The 16166-nt window shown below is 41.3% G+C and overlaps 1 protein-coding gene across 1 annotated transcript in view; it reads right to left on the bottom strand.

The window, feature by feature from the left end:
- The window catches only part of sema3bl (sema domain, immunoglobulin domain (Ig), short basic domain, secreted, (semaphorin) 3bl), a 62020-nt gene that overhangs the window by 24557 nt on the left and 21297 nt on the right, over nucleotides 1–16166 (bottom strand). The window contains exons 3-4 of the mRNA XM_070968272.1: nucleotides 11255–11317; nucleotides 2388–2507 (exon numbers count right to left, since the gene is read on the bottom strand). Coding sequence (XP_070824373.1) covers nucleotides 2388–2507; nucleotides 11255–11317 — 183 coding nt within the window. The remainder of the gene's footprint in view (nucleotides 1–2387; nucleotides 2508–11254; nucleotides 11318–16166) is intronic.

A 16166-nucleotide genomic window follows, 5' to 3' on the forward strand; every position in this document is an offset into this window, starting at 1 on the left:
CATGATGTGCCATAAAGCCCAGACTCAAAAGACCACACTGAAGATGATGGATTGAGCGGTAGGCAGAAAATGGCTTCAAGGAGAACACACACAGTGTGACGAGCACCTAAATCCACAAGAAAAAAAAACAAGAAGAAAAATTCTGCAGTGCACTTTCTGTACTTTATATGCACAGACAATCCATCACATACACATTCACACACAAACTTGGCACTCTCCCACTCCTCTGTGTCCTTTCTCTCCCTTAGCTCATTGCCAACACTCAGCTTTCCTCTCTCCGCATGCCAGTTTGACCCCCTCCTGCTGGGAAAGGCAGGGCAGCATACTGGGCTGCCATCTGGAGGACCGCCATGAAACAGTGAACTACGAGTTTGTCTTAATAGCTCCATTCATTGATTCTTGTCTTTCAAATTGCTCCAAGCGCGAGACTCTGCAGAGGGTCCCACTGAGCTGAGTGGCTGTGTAAAGCGCCAGCCTGTGCGGTTGAAAAGATGTATAGAGGGCCCAGAGCTGCGGCTGAGTACCTCCACAGAAGGACTCATGGCAGAGCTGCCTGCTGAGGCTTAACGTTGAACCCCGGGAATCTGAGCACAGAGCAGAGCCAGTCTGAACTGTGTTTTTCTAAAAAAGATCTTGGCACCAACTGTATTTGTTCCATTAGGCTGGTTTCCTCCGCAGGACTCCTTAGAGGCCGTCCATTGATTCCTTATCATCTCATATGTACACCGCTTCATATGCATAATGATGTAGCCTCTGCTCCAATAACAATGCAGACATGCTCACCAAACTTAGTTTTTAGACTCTTTTAGCCCATTGTTTGTGTTTCATGGTATGCACATTTGTTGTGTCGTCCTTTCTGTCAGCTTTTACCAATCCCCCAATACACCATAAATCCATATAGGCAGCTGCTTCCCATAAACACAATTTGACCGTGCACCTTATGTACCCAACACTAAAAGCCAGAGAGACAAAGTTAGCGAGTAGCTGTGGAACATATGGAGCATTAAGCTGCTAAAGAGCCAAGCAGTTTTGTCTTAGGAGTTGGTGGAGGCCAAACCAGAGCTAAAATGAGAGGACTGACTGTCATCAGGTGGATGATCATGTTTCTCTGTCTCCTGGATGTGTAAGTATGCAGCTTTTTGTTCACCAATAATATATCAGTATTATATTTCTGAGTTTCTCTCTGAGCCATTCTGCCCATACAGATAAGGTCATTACACAGAACCATCTGGGAAGTCATCCATGGAAACTGTTTAGAAAAGGACAGGCAGTTTCATAAAATACTTGGCAGGCGATTGGATGAACCATCTGTCTATCACCATCTATCAACCAATCAGATCTACAAAACACATGACGCAGTAGCACAGTGAAAATCCTGCCAAAGCCAGTCAGGACAAGAGTGAAAACATCTTTTCCATGGAGAAAAGCCTTCAGTGTGTTCTTTGCTTTTCATTCACTGAAGAAATAAACTCCATTTCTGATATAGCTGAAGCTATAGCAGCATCTATTCTAACATCTGCTGTTTCTGAAGGAAGTTCTTCTCTCGCTGTCATCATACCTAAACATAGGTACACTGGTTAAGGCCAAAATGTCTGTGGTTTGGAAAACTCATAATTTGCAGCCTGGCAGGATGGTTTCTCACGTCGCGCGATCTTATGTGATCCTGTGATGTCACAAATCCAGCCGACCCGCAGGGTAAGGGTTCATGTCCCATAAGAGACCAAAAGTAAAACCAAACGTTAACAAGCATTTCTTAAACATAACCAAGCTGTTTTAGAGCTAAAACCTCATCAGATTTTGACAGTTTCACAACAGTGACACATCTCACAGAGACGTTAAAGGGGAACCTTGTGCATCTGTGTGAGATGCTAAGGATGCTAAGAAGTAAGGATGCATGCCGAGAAGTGAGTCAGTAGGAAAATTCAACTTCTAGTGAGTGGCCATCAAAGTAAACCGCAAAGTCCGAAATGAACAGGCTTCTTAATGGCTGCACAGTGCATAAAAACGAATAGAATTTACAATTTTCAAACCTTTCCTTTAGGAAATAGAGACTCAGTGCAGCAACCATACAATAAAATACAGGTCTTACACAACTGTGACAGCGGTATATCACAGAGTTTTCCTCCAAGACGCCTTGTTATTTTTCACATATAGTTGTCAATGCAAAAGAGTTATGTGTGTGTCTTTGTCTATGTGTGTGGGTATGTATGTGTATTTGTCTGTCAGAGTATGTGAGTGTTTTTCTGTATGACTGATGTGCAGAGACACCCACCCCTCCCAAGGTAGTCTGTGGGCCCCCACAGTTCTCCCCAGCACCCCCCCCCCCCCCCCCCCCCCCCCCCACACACACACACACACACACACTGCCCATCTTCACCCCAGCTCACCTCTCCTCTGTGGCCCACACTGATGAAGGCACACATAGGCTGGAAGGCACCGGTGCCACAGGCCAGGAGGTGGGTGCGGTTGTAGGGCTGCAGGAGGCGAACAAAGTTGGCACACTCGGTCTGCAAAACACAGATGTATACAGGCAGATTAAAACCATGTCTCTCAAAGAAATACATGAAAAGGTGTAAATGTAACATGTGTTGCATCAAATGTTTTCTGATGTCCGTTTGAACACTCAAATACTGCCACAGTGAACTTATGGTGTCCATTCAGTGCTTTATGTTCTCTAGTTGGGTGTTGATCATACAGATAAAGAACCATGGATAACTTTCTATTTAACATAAATATTGTTACATTATCATGGTATAGCAGGATGTTTCACTCTTAAATGCATGTTACATACTCTACTACACTGTATACATACTGTATACACACACGCGCGCACATGCACACACACACACACACACACACACACACACACACACACACACACACACACACACACACACACACACACACACACACCAGGGAAGGGCCCTTAAATAAATCAAATCACACACTGCAACAGTGACTGTCATGCAAAGGCAGGAAAGTTGGTTTTCAGGGTTCCAAATTGATTTCTGAACAAGACTTATTCTTTATCCACATGTTTAAGGCCAAGGAAAGAGTTTTATTGGATGAAATGTGATCACTTCACTGTCCCGCCTATAACTCGTATCTCTGATTTTTGGATTTCAGCCAACACGACATGCCGATGCTGTAGAGCAAGTTTCATCACATCCAGGTCAAAGGAACTTTATCAGTATTTGTAAAACATCTGAAATGGCTGGGTACCAAAATGAAAATGTGATGATGATGTGAAATGTGTTTTTTATGTCATAAGGGACATGAAGACACTAACAATGACTGTGACTGACTTTGACTGACTTGTAAAGGAAAGGCAGAAATAAACAACTACAGTACTACTTCATTAGACACTGATAAACTCCTTATGATACTCAGCTGAAATGGAAACAAAGATTGAAAAAGAAATTCAAGGAGACAAGGTTAAAAGGCCAGACATGTACACTCAAACACACCTCAGAGTGAGAACAAAAGAAATGGCTGAGGAAGTGAGTATGGAGACATTTCTGTACTACACAGAGGTCCAGAGGAAGCAGGGGGCATGAATACTTCCTTCTTCCTGTCTGCAACAACAGCAGTTGACAAAGCGGGTGTCAGCTGAGAAGGAAGGGGATCGCCATTCTCTGAAGTTAACAAGGTCAAACTCATAGGTGCACAATGAGCATCTGGTGCGTCTCTGTTCAAAACGTGCATGCAGGTGAGATGAGTTGAATGTGGTCCAAGCGGATTGGTGCGCATTTCATTACCTTGTATGTGCGTGTTGGGGCTGAATGTCCTTTCCTGTTTTCGACACATGAGTGTGTGCATGTGCGTTGGCCTTTTTGTGTTTTTACATGTGCACGTGTTGTGTGAATAAGTCTAATAAATCTGTCATTTTGCATTTGCGTGTGGCCCGCGTCCCTCTCCAAGTCACAGTCAGATGCTCAATCATTGTTGATCACTTCCTCGAGTGCCTGATGTAAACCATGTCTCTGCAGTACGAGACATAGTTTACATCATCATATTGCCCTTCCCGCTGGCTCATGTCTGTCCCCAAACAAAACCAGAGCAGCAATAAACTAAACAGAAACACATTTGTATTAAAAAGGCTTTCAGTAAATCTAAATTTGTTGCTAATTATTAAATGATACAAAGAAGGAGCATCTGGGTTTCATATGTTCTGGTATATTTCTGTTGCTTTACTCATTCCAAACCAGTGTTAAAAGTATATCCAGCCTACTGGAACCGTCTTGTGGAGGGAAAAACATTAAAGACTGGCCTTCACACTACGTGTCTGTTCTTTACAGAAGATATACGAGGTCTAGGAGAGACTACCGATTGGAGAATGAATAGAAAGCTGTCTCTCCTATGTTTCCATTCTACTACTCAGGGAGTCATCATAGAGATCTGTGTGGCTGAAGAGAGCAAATACTGGAATGACATGTTGAAAAGAGCAAATATGTCTCTGCTTTCCCACCCTGGGATTTGGGGTTTTACGTATCTGTGTGGTCCTATGCTGAGATTAAGTGGCAATAATGGGAGTGGCGCTTAACAGAATATGAAGTGGTTTGAGTCCTAAATCGGGTTCCTCTCACTGGGAGATTTCAGGGAGTTGTCTTAACATCTAGCCAGGTTTGAAAATGGAGACACTTAATCACTGCATAAATAGCCAAGGACAGGGCTATTTGGTGGAAACAAAAGCTCGCAATGTTCATTTATTAACCTTTGATTATCAAGGGGAGGATAGCTGACCACAAGTAATATTTCCCAGCAATGGCAAGTTGCTCATTGACACAGTTCAAGCTTTGAATGTGCCCACAGGAACCACAGTTTTGTGCCTTGGGGGCTAAAAAAAAGCATGTATAGCATTTTAAACATCAGATTATTACTACTTTTGCTCGGAGACATATGTATCATTAACATAAACAAGAACATTGCCAAGACCTCTGGCAGTGTGTCCCAGCCTTTAAAGTATGCAATACTAAAAGTAATTTCACAGGGAATATGGTGATTTTGTAGGATGTAACAGGAGGGCATTGTGCTTCCAACCAAAGCCAAGGATTTCAAAGTTCAACAACAGGTGAATGTGTGAAACAACCAGCCAAATCCACTTGACTGGATTAATTAAAAGTTAATTTGACATCCGACTGCCTGGATGACAAATCTGCAAACTCTTCCAACAAACGTCAAATAAAAGAGAAAAACTTGGAGCAGAGAAGGCGGCTCCTGCAAGTGGAGACAAATCTTCTTCTTCATCATCTTCTTCATGACAAAAACAAACAGGGTTTATGCCAAAATGTGGCCTATTGTGAGAAATATGAGCAGTCAGAGTACCACAGGCTACAAATCATTTTAATTATGGTCGGATTCCTTTGCAGTAAGTAAAACACACGATCGCAATTTGGCAATGATACATTAATGTTTAAATATGCTACATGTAGATGCATTCAAAAAAATTTGCTCAAGGACCAGGAAAATGTTTCTCATGCTGATGCTTGCCCAAGTTTGTCCTGGGTGGACTGAGAGTCCTGGACTTTCAGCCTCTTTGGCACATTGTCGAATGCACTTTGCTGATGCTTTAGGGAATTCGAAGGGGTTTGTCAAAATAGTGCACTGATGAATTGCTGGGACTCATAGGAAAAGATGACATTATTATTGATGTGCCAGGTCAGAAATAATAACTAACCAGTAAAGTTTTATTTTCTCCTCTTACAGTTTGCTACATGCCAATGTATTTTTTGTTTTTGTTTTAATTCTAAAAGACCAATTCGGCTCTGCATGCCCAGAATCAGCGTCATCAGCAAGCTAGCATTAGCTTTATGCTCAAGAAAGCTTCGTTTCGTTGCATGGCTCAGGGGGAATGGTGGAATTTTAGGCCAACAATGAGCTGCTGCTGCTGCTGCTGCTGCTTAGAGAATTTTGCATGATAGGAATTCACTTTTGTGGTTGTAGGCTTTTTATGAACAATGTCCATGGAGCATAGTGGTTGAGCTAACGTGGAGCTAACAGCAAAGGGCTCCAGCAGCCAAACATGTTCTATGATGACTGACCCGGGCAGGGAGAGGCAAGTTTGGACATGGAGAGCAGTTTCCAGTGTAAACAGCCAATGTTCAGTGGAGAGAGAGTCAGATTCTGTAATACTAACAGGATATGAGGACCGACACATTCATGTACACACACACAAATATGCACATGTACAAGACTACGGTGAACAGGACCTCATACACAAACACAGTCACAGACACACACAAACATCATAAAAGCAGTTCAAAGCCGGACCGCTGGATGAACTGGCCTCTCCAAGTCTTTGGTCTCAGCAGTTGTTTGATCCTCAAAGAAACTCACTTTCCAAGTTAACCCTGAGTGATTTCCAGACGGCGCTGAAAACATTCAGTCATGGCAAAGAACTCATGCCAAAGTGTGTGAGATGATTTTTCCAAAATATCTACCAACTCCTCCCAACATGTAACCAATCAAATATTAACTTTAGGATAGAAAACCACAGTCACCTACTTGACTTCCTCGCAGGCATAAGAGCTGCAACCAACATTCACCACCATGTTGGCAAGGAAACGAGTCGCAGAAGGACAGAGACAACCAAACTTGGTGTCTGTGTCTTTGGCCTCTTTAGCATCTTTTTCTATTTAATAAGACACAAAAACCTGGAGCCCAGTTGTATTACTGTTTATTCTGTATTATACTGCAGTGTAAACAGCAAAGTATGCTTTCAGACTTAAGACATTTACAGTTTATTATCTTGAAATATAAACATGGTTTATAAATGCAAAGGTCAACACTGAGAATGAGACTGCTTACAGGACGTGCACATTTCATTTTTATTCATATTGTTCTGAAAAAAGAAACCAACATTTACAGCTGGTAAAACAGAGGGTAGAAAGCCAAACCGTCTTCAGACTTCTTGCTTGTGCAACAACGTAAAGCTAAATCCTGACTGTTTTCTTAACAGGACACTCCCTTACTTTTCCTGCACTCAGACACAAAATGCCAAACACTAGAAACAAAGTGAAACTGATCACAGCTCCACTGATAAAGCCAAAGCATCAAAGAGGCCAGATGACTGAAACCTTCAAGCTTGTCATGAGAGAACAAAGCGCTGAACTGAGCACACAAATCGATTTTTGGAGTTCACACAGAGATGTGCAGAATTCTGAGTTGAATGCACGATGCCACACTCGTTTTCTCAAAGCCGAACTGTCCACACACTCAGAATGGCAAAGCTTCTATCCCTGATCCCTGCTCCCTCAGAAAGTTTAGCTTGTGCTCAGTGTCACCATCTTAGACCATCAGACATGGAGGGAGTAAGTAGCTCATTAGGTAATCAATCCAATTGTAAGCAGGAGATGCAGATGGAGCAGAACAATGTGTTAACAGCCAGAGCAAGATGCTGCATGCTTGGATGAAGTCACCGAGTGCCTCCGCTCAGCCTGCTGTTTATTTGTCTGAGATGTAATTAATGACAGTGAAGGTCATGAGGTGGTGACTCTGGGAGGAAACGCTATCAGTAAAAACATGTTTAAGGTGGTATGACACTTGTCAGCAGAAGCCTGTGGAGACAGAGGCTTTCATTTAAGAGATAAAGGGCATCGCCCTGCTTTATCTTTGGTTAACTCAGTTTAAAGTGTGTGCATGAGGACAGTCATGTAGCTACAGTGCACAGAGGACAGAGGACAGAGGACATGTTTTTTTGTTAGACTGATTCCAACTGAAACCTTCAATGTCATCGTCTTTCCTTAATTTGTCTTTCTGTTCCTGTCTCATACAGTATGTATGTGTTTCGCTCTATCACCAAACACACACACACACACACACACAGACACACACACACACACACAGACACACACACACACACACACGCACACACACACACACACACACACACACACACACACACACACACACACAAAACTTCTTTAACCTTTCAACCTCTACCGCTTTTCGTCAAACTCAGTTATGTTTAACGGACACAGACAGCAGTAATCCATCGGATTTGACACAGAAACACTCAGAAACAGAAAAACGTGAAGGAATGCAGAGAGATTTCTGCGTATTTTAACAAAAGCAGGCAAACATCTCTATCTGTCACTCACATAATTACACACACAAACACACACGCTCTTTATGACTCCTTTGCAATAGCCAGGTAGAGTTACACAAATCCTGTTTTAAGATCTGTCTAATAATGCACTGTGACTCCTCCTCTCCACTATGGACAGTACAGTAGCAAACACACACACACACACGCACACACACACACACACACACACACACACACACACACACACACACACACACACACACACACACCCCTAACCTTCTGCGAGCCTTGTGAGCAATGCACAGAGGAAACACCTAATAACACTGACATAAGACATCCAAGACACACCTGCCACTTCAAACACAGAGAACATATACAGTACCTATAGACACACACACACACACACACACACACACACACACACACACACACACACACACCTTCTAAGCCATTCCAGATGGAAGCAGCTGTCAGACTTCATGCCATGAGCACAAAAAGTCACAAAATTCAGAGAACTTTTACAGCTTTTACAACTGTGTCTTCATTTTGTGTGTGTGTGTGTGTGTGTGTGTGTGTGTGTGTGTGTGTGTGTGTGTGTGTGTGTGTGTGTGTGTGTGTGTGTGTGTGATGTATGTGCGTAAACCAGTAATTAGTACCAGTTTATGTATTCTGAGCACCACTCAAACCACTAAGGGCTTCTTCTCCAACTGGGACCAAATTTAACGATGTCTCAATACATCAAAGAAAAGAGACTTCATTACAAAATCTCTTCCTTTCCTCATTTATTATTTCTTCTTTTCTGCTATTATTTCCCCTTTTTTCATGATCTTTTGCCTCCTTTCCTGTTTCTGTCCAGTCTTTATTGCCTTCTTTCTTTGCTCATGTTGTCATCTTAAAACATTGAATCCATGGCCATTCTATTGGATCTATGTGGCTGTACTCAAGCACAGTGGTGCTGTGAGCTAAATGCTAACACCAGCATATTCATGCTCAGAACAACGATGCTAAAATGCTGATAGCAGGTATAATGTTTACTCCTCACAGTCTTGGTGTAGCGTGTTAGCATGCCAACATTTGCTAATTAGTACTACAGTACAGCTGATGTTGATCTGAGGTAGTTTTGCAGATATTTGGTTATGAACCAAACTGTTGGAGAAATTAAATGGAGTATGAACATCTGTATCGAGGGTCATGACAATCACTCAAACACACAAATGTGAACCTTGTGGTGGTTCTGGAGGGAAATTCAGGGGATCACCAAAGTCAATTATTTTCATCTTCTGGGGAATCATGAACAATCTGTACAAAGCATCAGAGCAATCCACTTGCTTGTCGAGGTATCTCAGTCTTGACCAAAGTGGTGGACCAACCAGCAGACTGGGATTTCCATCCCTAAAGCCACAAGCTCAAACTCACTCCAGCAGATGGTTGGACTACATTCTTCAGTTTGTCATGTCTTTCCTTCCTGTTTATCATGCTCTTACAACCGTCATTAGCTTCGTCTTTCTCTCTCTTCCCCTCCTCTTTTCTCCTCTTTCATCTGCTGTGGAGTTGCTTCTTTAACCTCCTCCAGGCTAACAAACGAAAGCTGAGTCAGCTTGTGAGCAGGTAAACAACTGAAGGTGCTTACACATTCCTGGGCACTGGTTCCATTCATTACCGTATGCTTTTTTTGAAGCTGATATTTATTCTGAAATGGTTTGTTTCTTGACATTATTTGAGGTGGTTGCTTCAGAATCTCCCTTCCCTCTTTTCTCTTGTGGTAAACACGGTCGTAATTAGAGGAACGCTGGCCTCCCTTTGTGTTATGTCTTTAATCATATTCCTCTCTCCTCCTCTATTTACATATTCCTCCCTGCATCCTTCTATTTTCCTCAACTCCACCTCCTCCTGCCTCCCTCTATATTTTGAGCTCTCATTAAGAGGTACAATCCTGCCTCCCTCTCCTCCTTCACACAACTAATAAAAGTCTTCATTTGCAACTACACTTTCTCTTTCTCTGCACCTCTTTGTCTTTGTCCATTCCATTCATTAAGAGAGATGATTCATGGAAACTTTAAAAGTTCATTATGATTGTTAAAGTATTTTGACAGTACTATTGTAGACTTCACCAGAGTCATTAATAGTACCTCTTCAGGAGTTTGTGTCGAGGAGCCGAGACTACAGTAACAGTAGCTGCAGGGTTGGAAACTGAAGTGTCAGCACAACACGACACGGTACTAAACTGTCTTAAGTATGCTATTTACAGTATACTTTAGCTTGTTATGCTGCTAGAGGCCCACTCTGCAATTCCCATCACAGCATGTGTCATTTGAGGACTGTTGTTTAAAAAGGGGGCCTTGAAGTGTTTAATTATTTTGCATCCTGGGTCTAAAATGTCTTTCAATGAATTAGAAGTGGAAAAATTTAAGCAGGAACTGGAAGATACAGGAGAACCGCCAAGAGAAGAGCAGAGCAGAGACTGACGTGGCCACAGGATTCAGCGGGTGGGCAGCCAAAGCCTCTGAAAGCCCTATACCAACATGACAAGCCAGGGTTTGGAGGCTCCAAGTGCCAGGCTGAGAGCTGCTTCTCTGCTCTTCACCGGAGCCACTTTGGCTAAAAAAGTATAGAGGTGTTCAACAGCATAGGTCAACACAGTCACCTCATTTATGAATGAAAAATCAGGGTCTTTGGCTTCATTTTTGACTTTTGTACTTTTTTTTCTTTTTTTTTTTGTATTGTCAGAGTTCAAGTTTGAAACAGGAATGAGGATCCAACTGCAGACAACAAGGCTCAGCTGGTCGAATAAAAGGCTCTCAAAACAGAGCAGAAATTATTTTTCAAAAATCAGAATACAAACAGCATATTGGTGAGAGAGCTGGTTAGAAAATAAAGGCAGGAAACAGGTATTCAGGAAAACAGGTGCTGAAGGATAGAGCAGCGAAGTAAGATAGAAAAGACTGGCTGAGGGCTGGCTTCAGGTTCAGGTGATCCCCTTATTAACAGCTCAAAGGAAGGTGAAGCAGGACAAGAACAGGTGTCTCTGGGTGCGTTCAGACTGAATATAAAGCGAAAGGTCTGTGAGAGTCACAAATATTTCAACTGGCTGTGAAGAACTGAAGAAGAAAATAACTGACCTGATTCAATTTTGAGTCAAAACCAACTACCAAGACACATATTTTAATAGAAATGTGTGAAAACAAGCATGAGTTAGCTGTCAGTCACCTGCGGTTCCTTCCCTGTTTCAATGCAGTCCTCTCTGTTGCCAGGTAACGGGGGCCAGTAGATCTAAGGAGAAATATAAAATGACAAACATGGAGGAAGAGACAAAGAAGAAAAAAGTGACGATTAATGACTTCATAAATGCAATCAACCACCATTTTCTTTCAGCCATATTGTTTTTTTTTTTAACCCACACAGGCTTTGTGTGACTGTTAATGCAATCAAAACATAATAATCAGCTCATGTGTCATTAAATGTGAATTATTTTCGCTGCAAATTTAACTTTATAACAATTAGAGGCAAATTGAGCAGAGCGGACCCTCTAGTGTGATGAAACAAAGGCTTTGGAATGAAGAGCCAAAGAGTTTGGGAGTTAACTTTTGGCTTGTAAAGCTGAAACCTTGATTGGGACACGACACACACATTTATCATTCCACTTATTCCACTTAAATACTGTAAAAGATTTGGCTTACCCGAACTAAAAAAAAAATCAGAATATATACTCAAACTATCTACCATCCAGCCAAACAGATCATTTTATATGTCGAGTTTTGGAGATAATCTGTCTCTGAACGTTCAGCCTTCACCCAAGTACAATGGAGGTGAAAGGAATGTCCTTTGTGGTGCTTTGACAGCACTGGGCAGCTCCTTCAGTGACAGGCTGATTCACCCACCGTGTGTGAAGGAGAGCTACCGCAGGTCCTTCTTTCCTGCTGCTGTCAGACTTTACAATCAACACTGCTAAGAGCAGACAGCACACACACTGACGAATTCACATGCAATTTATGTGTGTACTAAACTGGGCAATATCGACTCCCGTGTGCAAAAATGTTAAATTCAACATTGTATGTGTTATTTATATTGTTTGCTTAAGTGTCATATCTTCCTTTATTTTACAGATGTTTGGTCATTTTATGTCATTTTATCTTATTAAGATTGATTTGTCCAAATGAAACTAACCTTTTTGCTTACTATAGACAATATGTACCCAGCCACAGTAAAGGTCAAAGTGTTGACTCCAGAGACCTGTTGCTCAGGCCCTTTTGGTGTCAATCTTCTGTTTTGTGCCTGTGAAATTCGACTTTTGGCTGCAGAACAGCATGCAAGCTGTGCACCCTGAAAGCATCCTAACAAGACCATGTGGAGCTTACAAAAAAGGCAACAGAAATGAATAAAAACTTCTCACATCTCACAGTATTGATGCAAGATTTCCTAATTAGGGAAGTCCCAAAGTCTTCCTCTCAGTCTGCAAATACGGTGAGGAGAAGAGTTGAATCTCAGATAAGCATGACATCCAATCTGGAGCTGAAACAAGGGGACTAGTTTTCACATCGCTTTCAGCAAATGAAAAATGAAATGGAATTGCTACTGAAGAGAAAAGTCCAAGTCTGTCTCAGCATTTAGACAATGACGTGTGTAATACTGTAGTTTCGTGCAGACTACCAGAAGGTTTCACTGAGACAATAAGTCTTTGTCCGGTCCAGAAGGAAACTGGCTTTGTTTTGGCTAACAGGGAGAATAGAAACCAGAGAGGAAAACAAACGGCCCTGACTTGCATTACAATGTCTGATCATGTCGATGTGTATGGGGAGCGTGTGTGTGTGTGTGTGTGTGTGTGTGTGTGTGTGTGTGTTTGCTATAGGGTTTTTAAAAAGTGCATATAAATGGGAAGTGATAAAGTGATAAAGTAACAGACACAGAAAAAGGAGATGATGTAAACTGAACATTTCTGCCTCACTGGCTCAAAACTGAACCTCGTTCCGCTGTTTGGCTCATCACACCCCAAATTTCTAAAAGTTTGCGGCAGATGTTATCTCCTCCGTTAAAAATCCAATTCATCACAGATTGAAATTCTCTGTCAAGTCCTGTGTGGATAAAGGATGTGACACTGGAGAACCTGGGAATACTTTAACTGTTGTAAAATGCGAAAATATGGTGCAGTGTGAAAGATTTTCTTGTCTGTAAAAGAAAATGTCCTAAAAGTTCATAGTGCAAGATGAAATATCAGATACGACATATGTCAAATTGGGAAAATATTTAAGATGTGATAATACAAACTACCTATGGGCTTAAAAGAGGTTTTTCATAATAAATTGTGGTGAAAGTCCAAAAATATATTCTATAGACTGGGAGTGTTGTTATGTAGGATCCAACCTATGTTGGATGAACCTATGAACTATGTTCTCTAAGTTTTTCTCTGTTTTCTCTAAGTTTCTCATGCAAATTTTCTGTGTCTTTTCTTAATTTCCTTACCACTTTTGTTACTTAAGAAAGGATAATAGATAGAAAGGATAATTACATTTCTAAATCATATCTGTTTTAATATGTTTTCCTTTGGCACAGTCATCTGGCAAACTATCATTTTATCTAATGTTTTATCACCACAGTAAAAGAAAATGAACATGTTGGGTTGCACTTGATTTGATTATTAGATTAGTAGACAGATTTCTCAATGAGCCAGACTAGCTCTTTCCAGTATTCGTGCTAAGCTAAGTTAGCCAGTTGCTGGCTGTAGCATATACATATTGCATTCTCAACAAGAAAGCCAATGAGTGTAAGGGGATAAAAGTTGGCTTGCGATTGTGGGAATCCATTAGAATCGATCGTATGTTTTATGCCTGACTGACATGAATAAATAAATTAGGGCTGGACTAAAACTTGGCTTGAAATAGTCTAGATCTCTGGACCAGTTCCTTTGGCATTAGGGAGGACTGATATGAATGTGTGCCTGTCTAAAGTCCTGGCTCACACATGTAGTCTGACCTGAAGCAGCCTGATAGCATGCCTGACTGATACTGATAGACTGTGAAATCAGGCCCTGCCTAAAACCTGGCTGGCAATGGTCGAGTCAGTTTGCTGCAACATTCAATCCATCGTCCAGGAGTCCCGCTACGCACGCTTTAGGAAGTATGGCTGACCTCCATGAGCCATCCATGTTCCTCCCTCTGTTTAACTGTTTCTTGACACTTCATCAGTGTGACTCTGCCTCTTCAAAATGCTCTTGGATTTTTATTCCACCCTCAACCACAAGCAGTGTTTGTTATGTCTTTGATCTGTGAACTTGGAGCAGTATTTATTTTAACTGGGGAAAAAAAATCTATTCAGAGCTGGAGACGAGTGAGACAAGCAGGATGGTCCTGAACACAGGCTGTCCTTTAAACGTCAAGCTGAAGTCACTCCTAACTTTCAAAATAACGTTTTAAACTAAACAGGACCAGAAAAGTGTCAGCAGCCTCAGACACGATACTTTAGGAGTCAGCCAAAATCATGGAAAAGAGAGACACCATCAAATTACATCTTTGTTCATGTGCCAGCTGCTAAACAAGCTGTAATAGATCAAACCCTTCTACTTTACACTAGTGAATTCAGATATTATTGACTAAGTAAAAAAAGCCATGTGAAATTTGATCAACTAACTTAACTAACTGGATATCAATGTCACAATATAAATAAATTCCCTGTAAACACTATATTTTTGTTTGTATTATTGATGTGCACTTACTCATAACTCTATTACTTAAAAGCAATAAAGAAAAAAAAAAGCTGGAGCACCAACTCCCACATGCAGCATCATCATGCTACTGCATGCTGATGGATGCTTTTCCATTTTGATCAACTCAGTTGTAATTTATGCACAACACCATCTGTCTTCTCCGCAGCTCAGTGTTGCTGAGCCAAAGCCAAAATTTGGCAGAAGCAGAAAGATGAAATCATGGGATGCGATGAGTTTACGTGCAGAATTGCTTGATTTAAATAGTGGACTGAAACATTGTGAGAACCTCTGCACTCTTAAATCCCGAAACTACCATAAAAAAGCAGTCCCAGAGGAGGAGGTTAAATTTTCAACTCAACTTTTATCAGCACGTCAATTTATACACTGTATTCTTTTGAGGCCAAAGGGGTTACTCTAGAATTAAGGTACACTAAGTGAACTGGGCCAGAAGTCACCTCCAAAATCACCAAGTCGCACTGTACGTAATTAAACACTGAGCAAAATAAACCAACTGTCTGAACGATAACAACCCAAATATCAATTACAACTGTTTAGCAAGGAGAACATGTGATATTGTATGAAACATTTACATAAACTAAATCAGTATTTGTTTTAGGTTTTAATGGGTAATTATCATTAAACAAATTGTTCCACTTCCCATACTTGATTCACTTTGAACTGGATCTGGCAGAAACGCACTGGGTGCACTGATTCAATGTCATCTGACTTGTTTTCAGCCAAAGCCTCGCGTTCAGAACTGCACCTTACTATCATTTTCACTTTAACGACACTGCTGGTCAGAGTTATAGTGGAAAGGGTGGCAAACTGGGGTTTTATGCCAAAGACATGTTGTAAACTCAGTTGGACAAAGTTTGAGCTGGAAAACTAGTCGTCTGATAGACTTCACAGCGCTTTACGACCTCATTCTGGTGATGAACACGTCAAATGTTTTTACACAAAGCCTCAACCCAAACTTTAAATGGAAACAAACCTTTAATTTCAAGGAACAGTTAAACATTTTGGGATACACTCTGATTTACTTTCTTTCCAAGAGTGAGATGAGAAGATCCACACATCAGATCTCATGATGGTCCATCAGAAACATGGGCAGATAGCTTAACATAAAGAGTGGAAACAGGGGAAACAGCTGGTTCTGTCTTAAGAATAAAAAAAAAAGCTCATAATTAAAATGATGTATCTATTTTTTTAATTCGTACAAACATAAATCTAAAATGTAAAAACAGTTTGTAGTTTTTTTTTAATGGGAGTTTCGAGTGTTGGTGGGCATATTCCTTTTCCTGCTTCCAGTCGTTGAGCTAAGATAGGCTAATCGACTCCTGGCTTGAGATCAGCTGTGGGGCCCTCTACTTTTCAACATCGAAGCCGGCAACCTTGATTCACCATCAGCTTTTTCTCTTGGCT

This window comes from Chaetodon trifascialis, chromosome 8 (genome assembly GCF_039877785.1).
Source record: "Chaetodon trifascialis isolate fChaTrf1 chromosome 8, fChaTrf1.hap1, whole genome shotgun sequence".
In the NCBI taxonomy this organism is placed as follows: Eukaryota; Metazoa; Chordata; class Actinopteri; order Chaetodontiformes; family Chaetodontidae; genus Chaetodon; species Chaetodon trifascialis.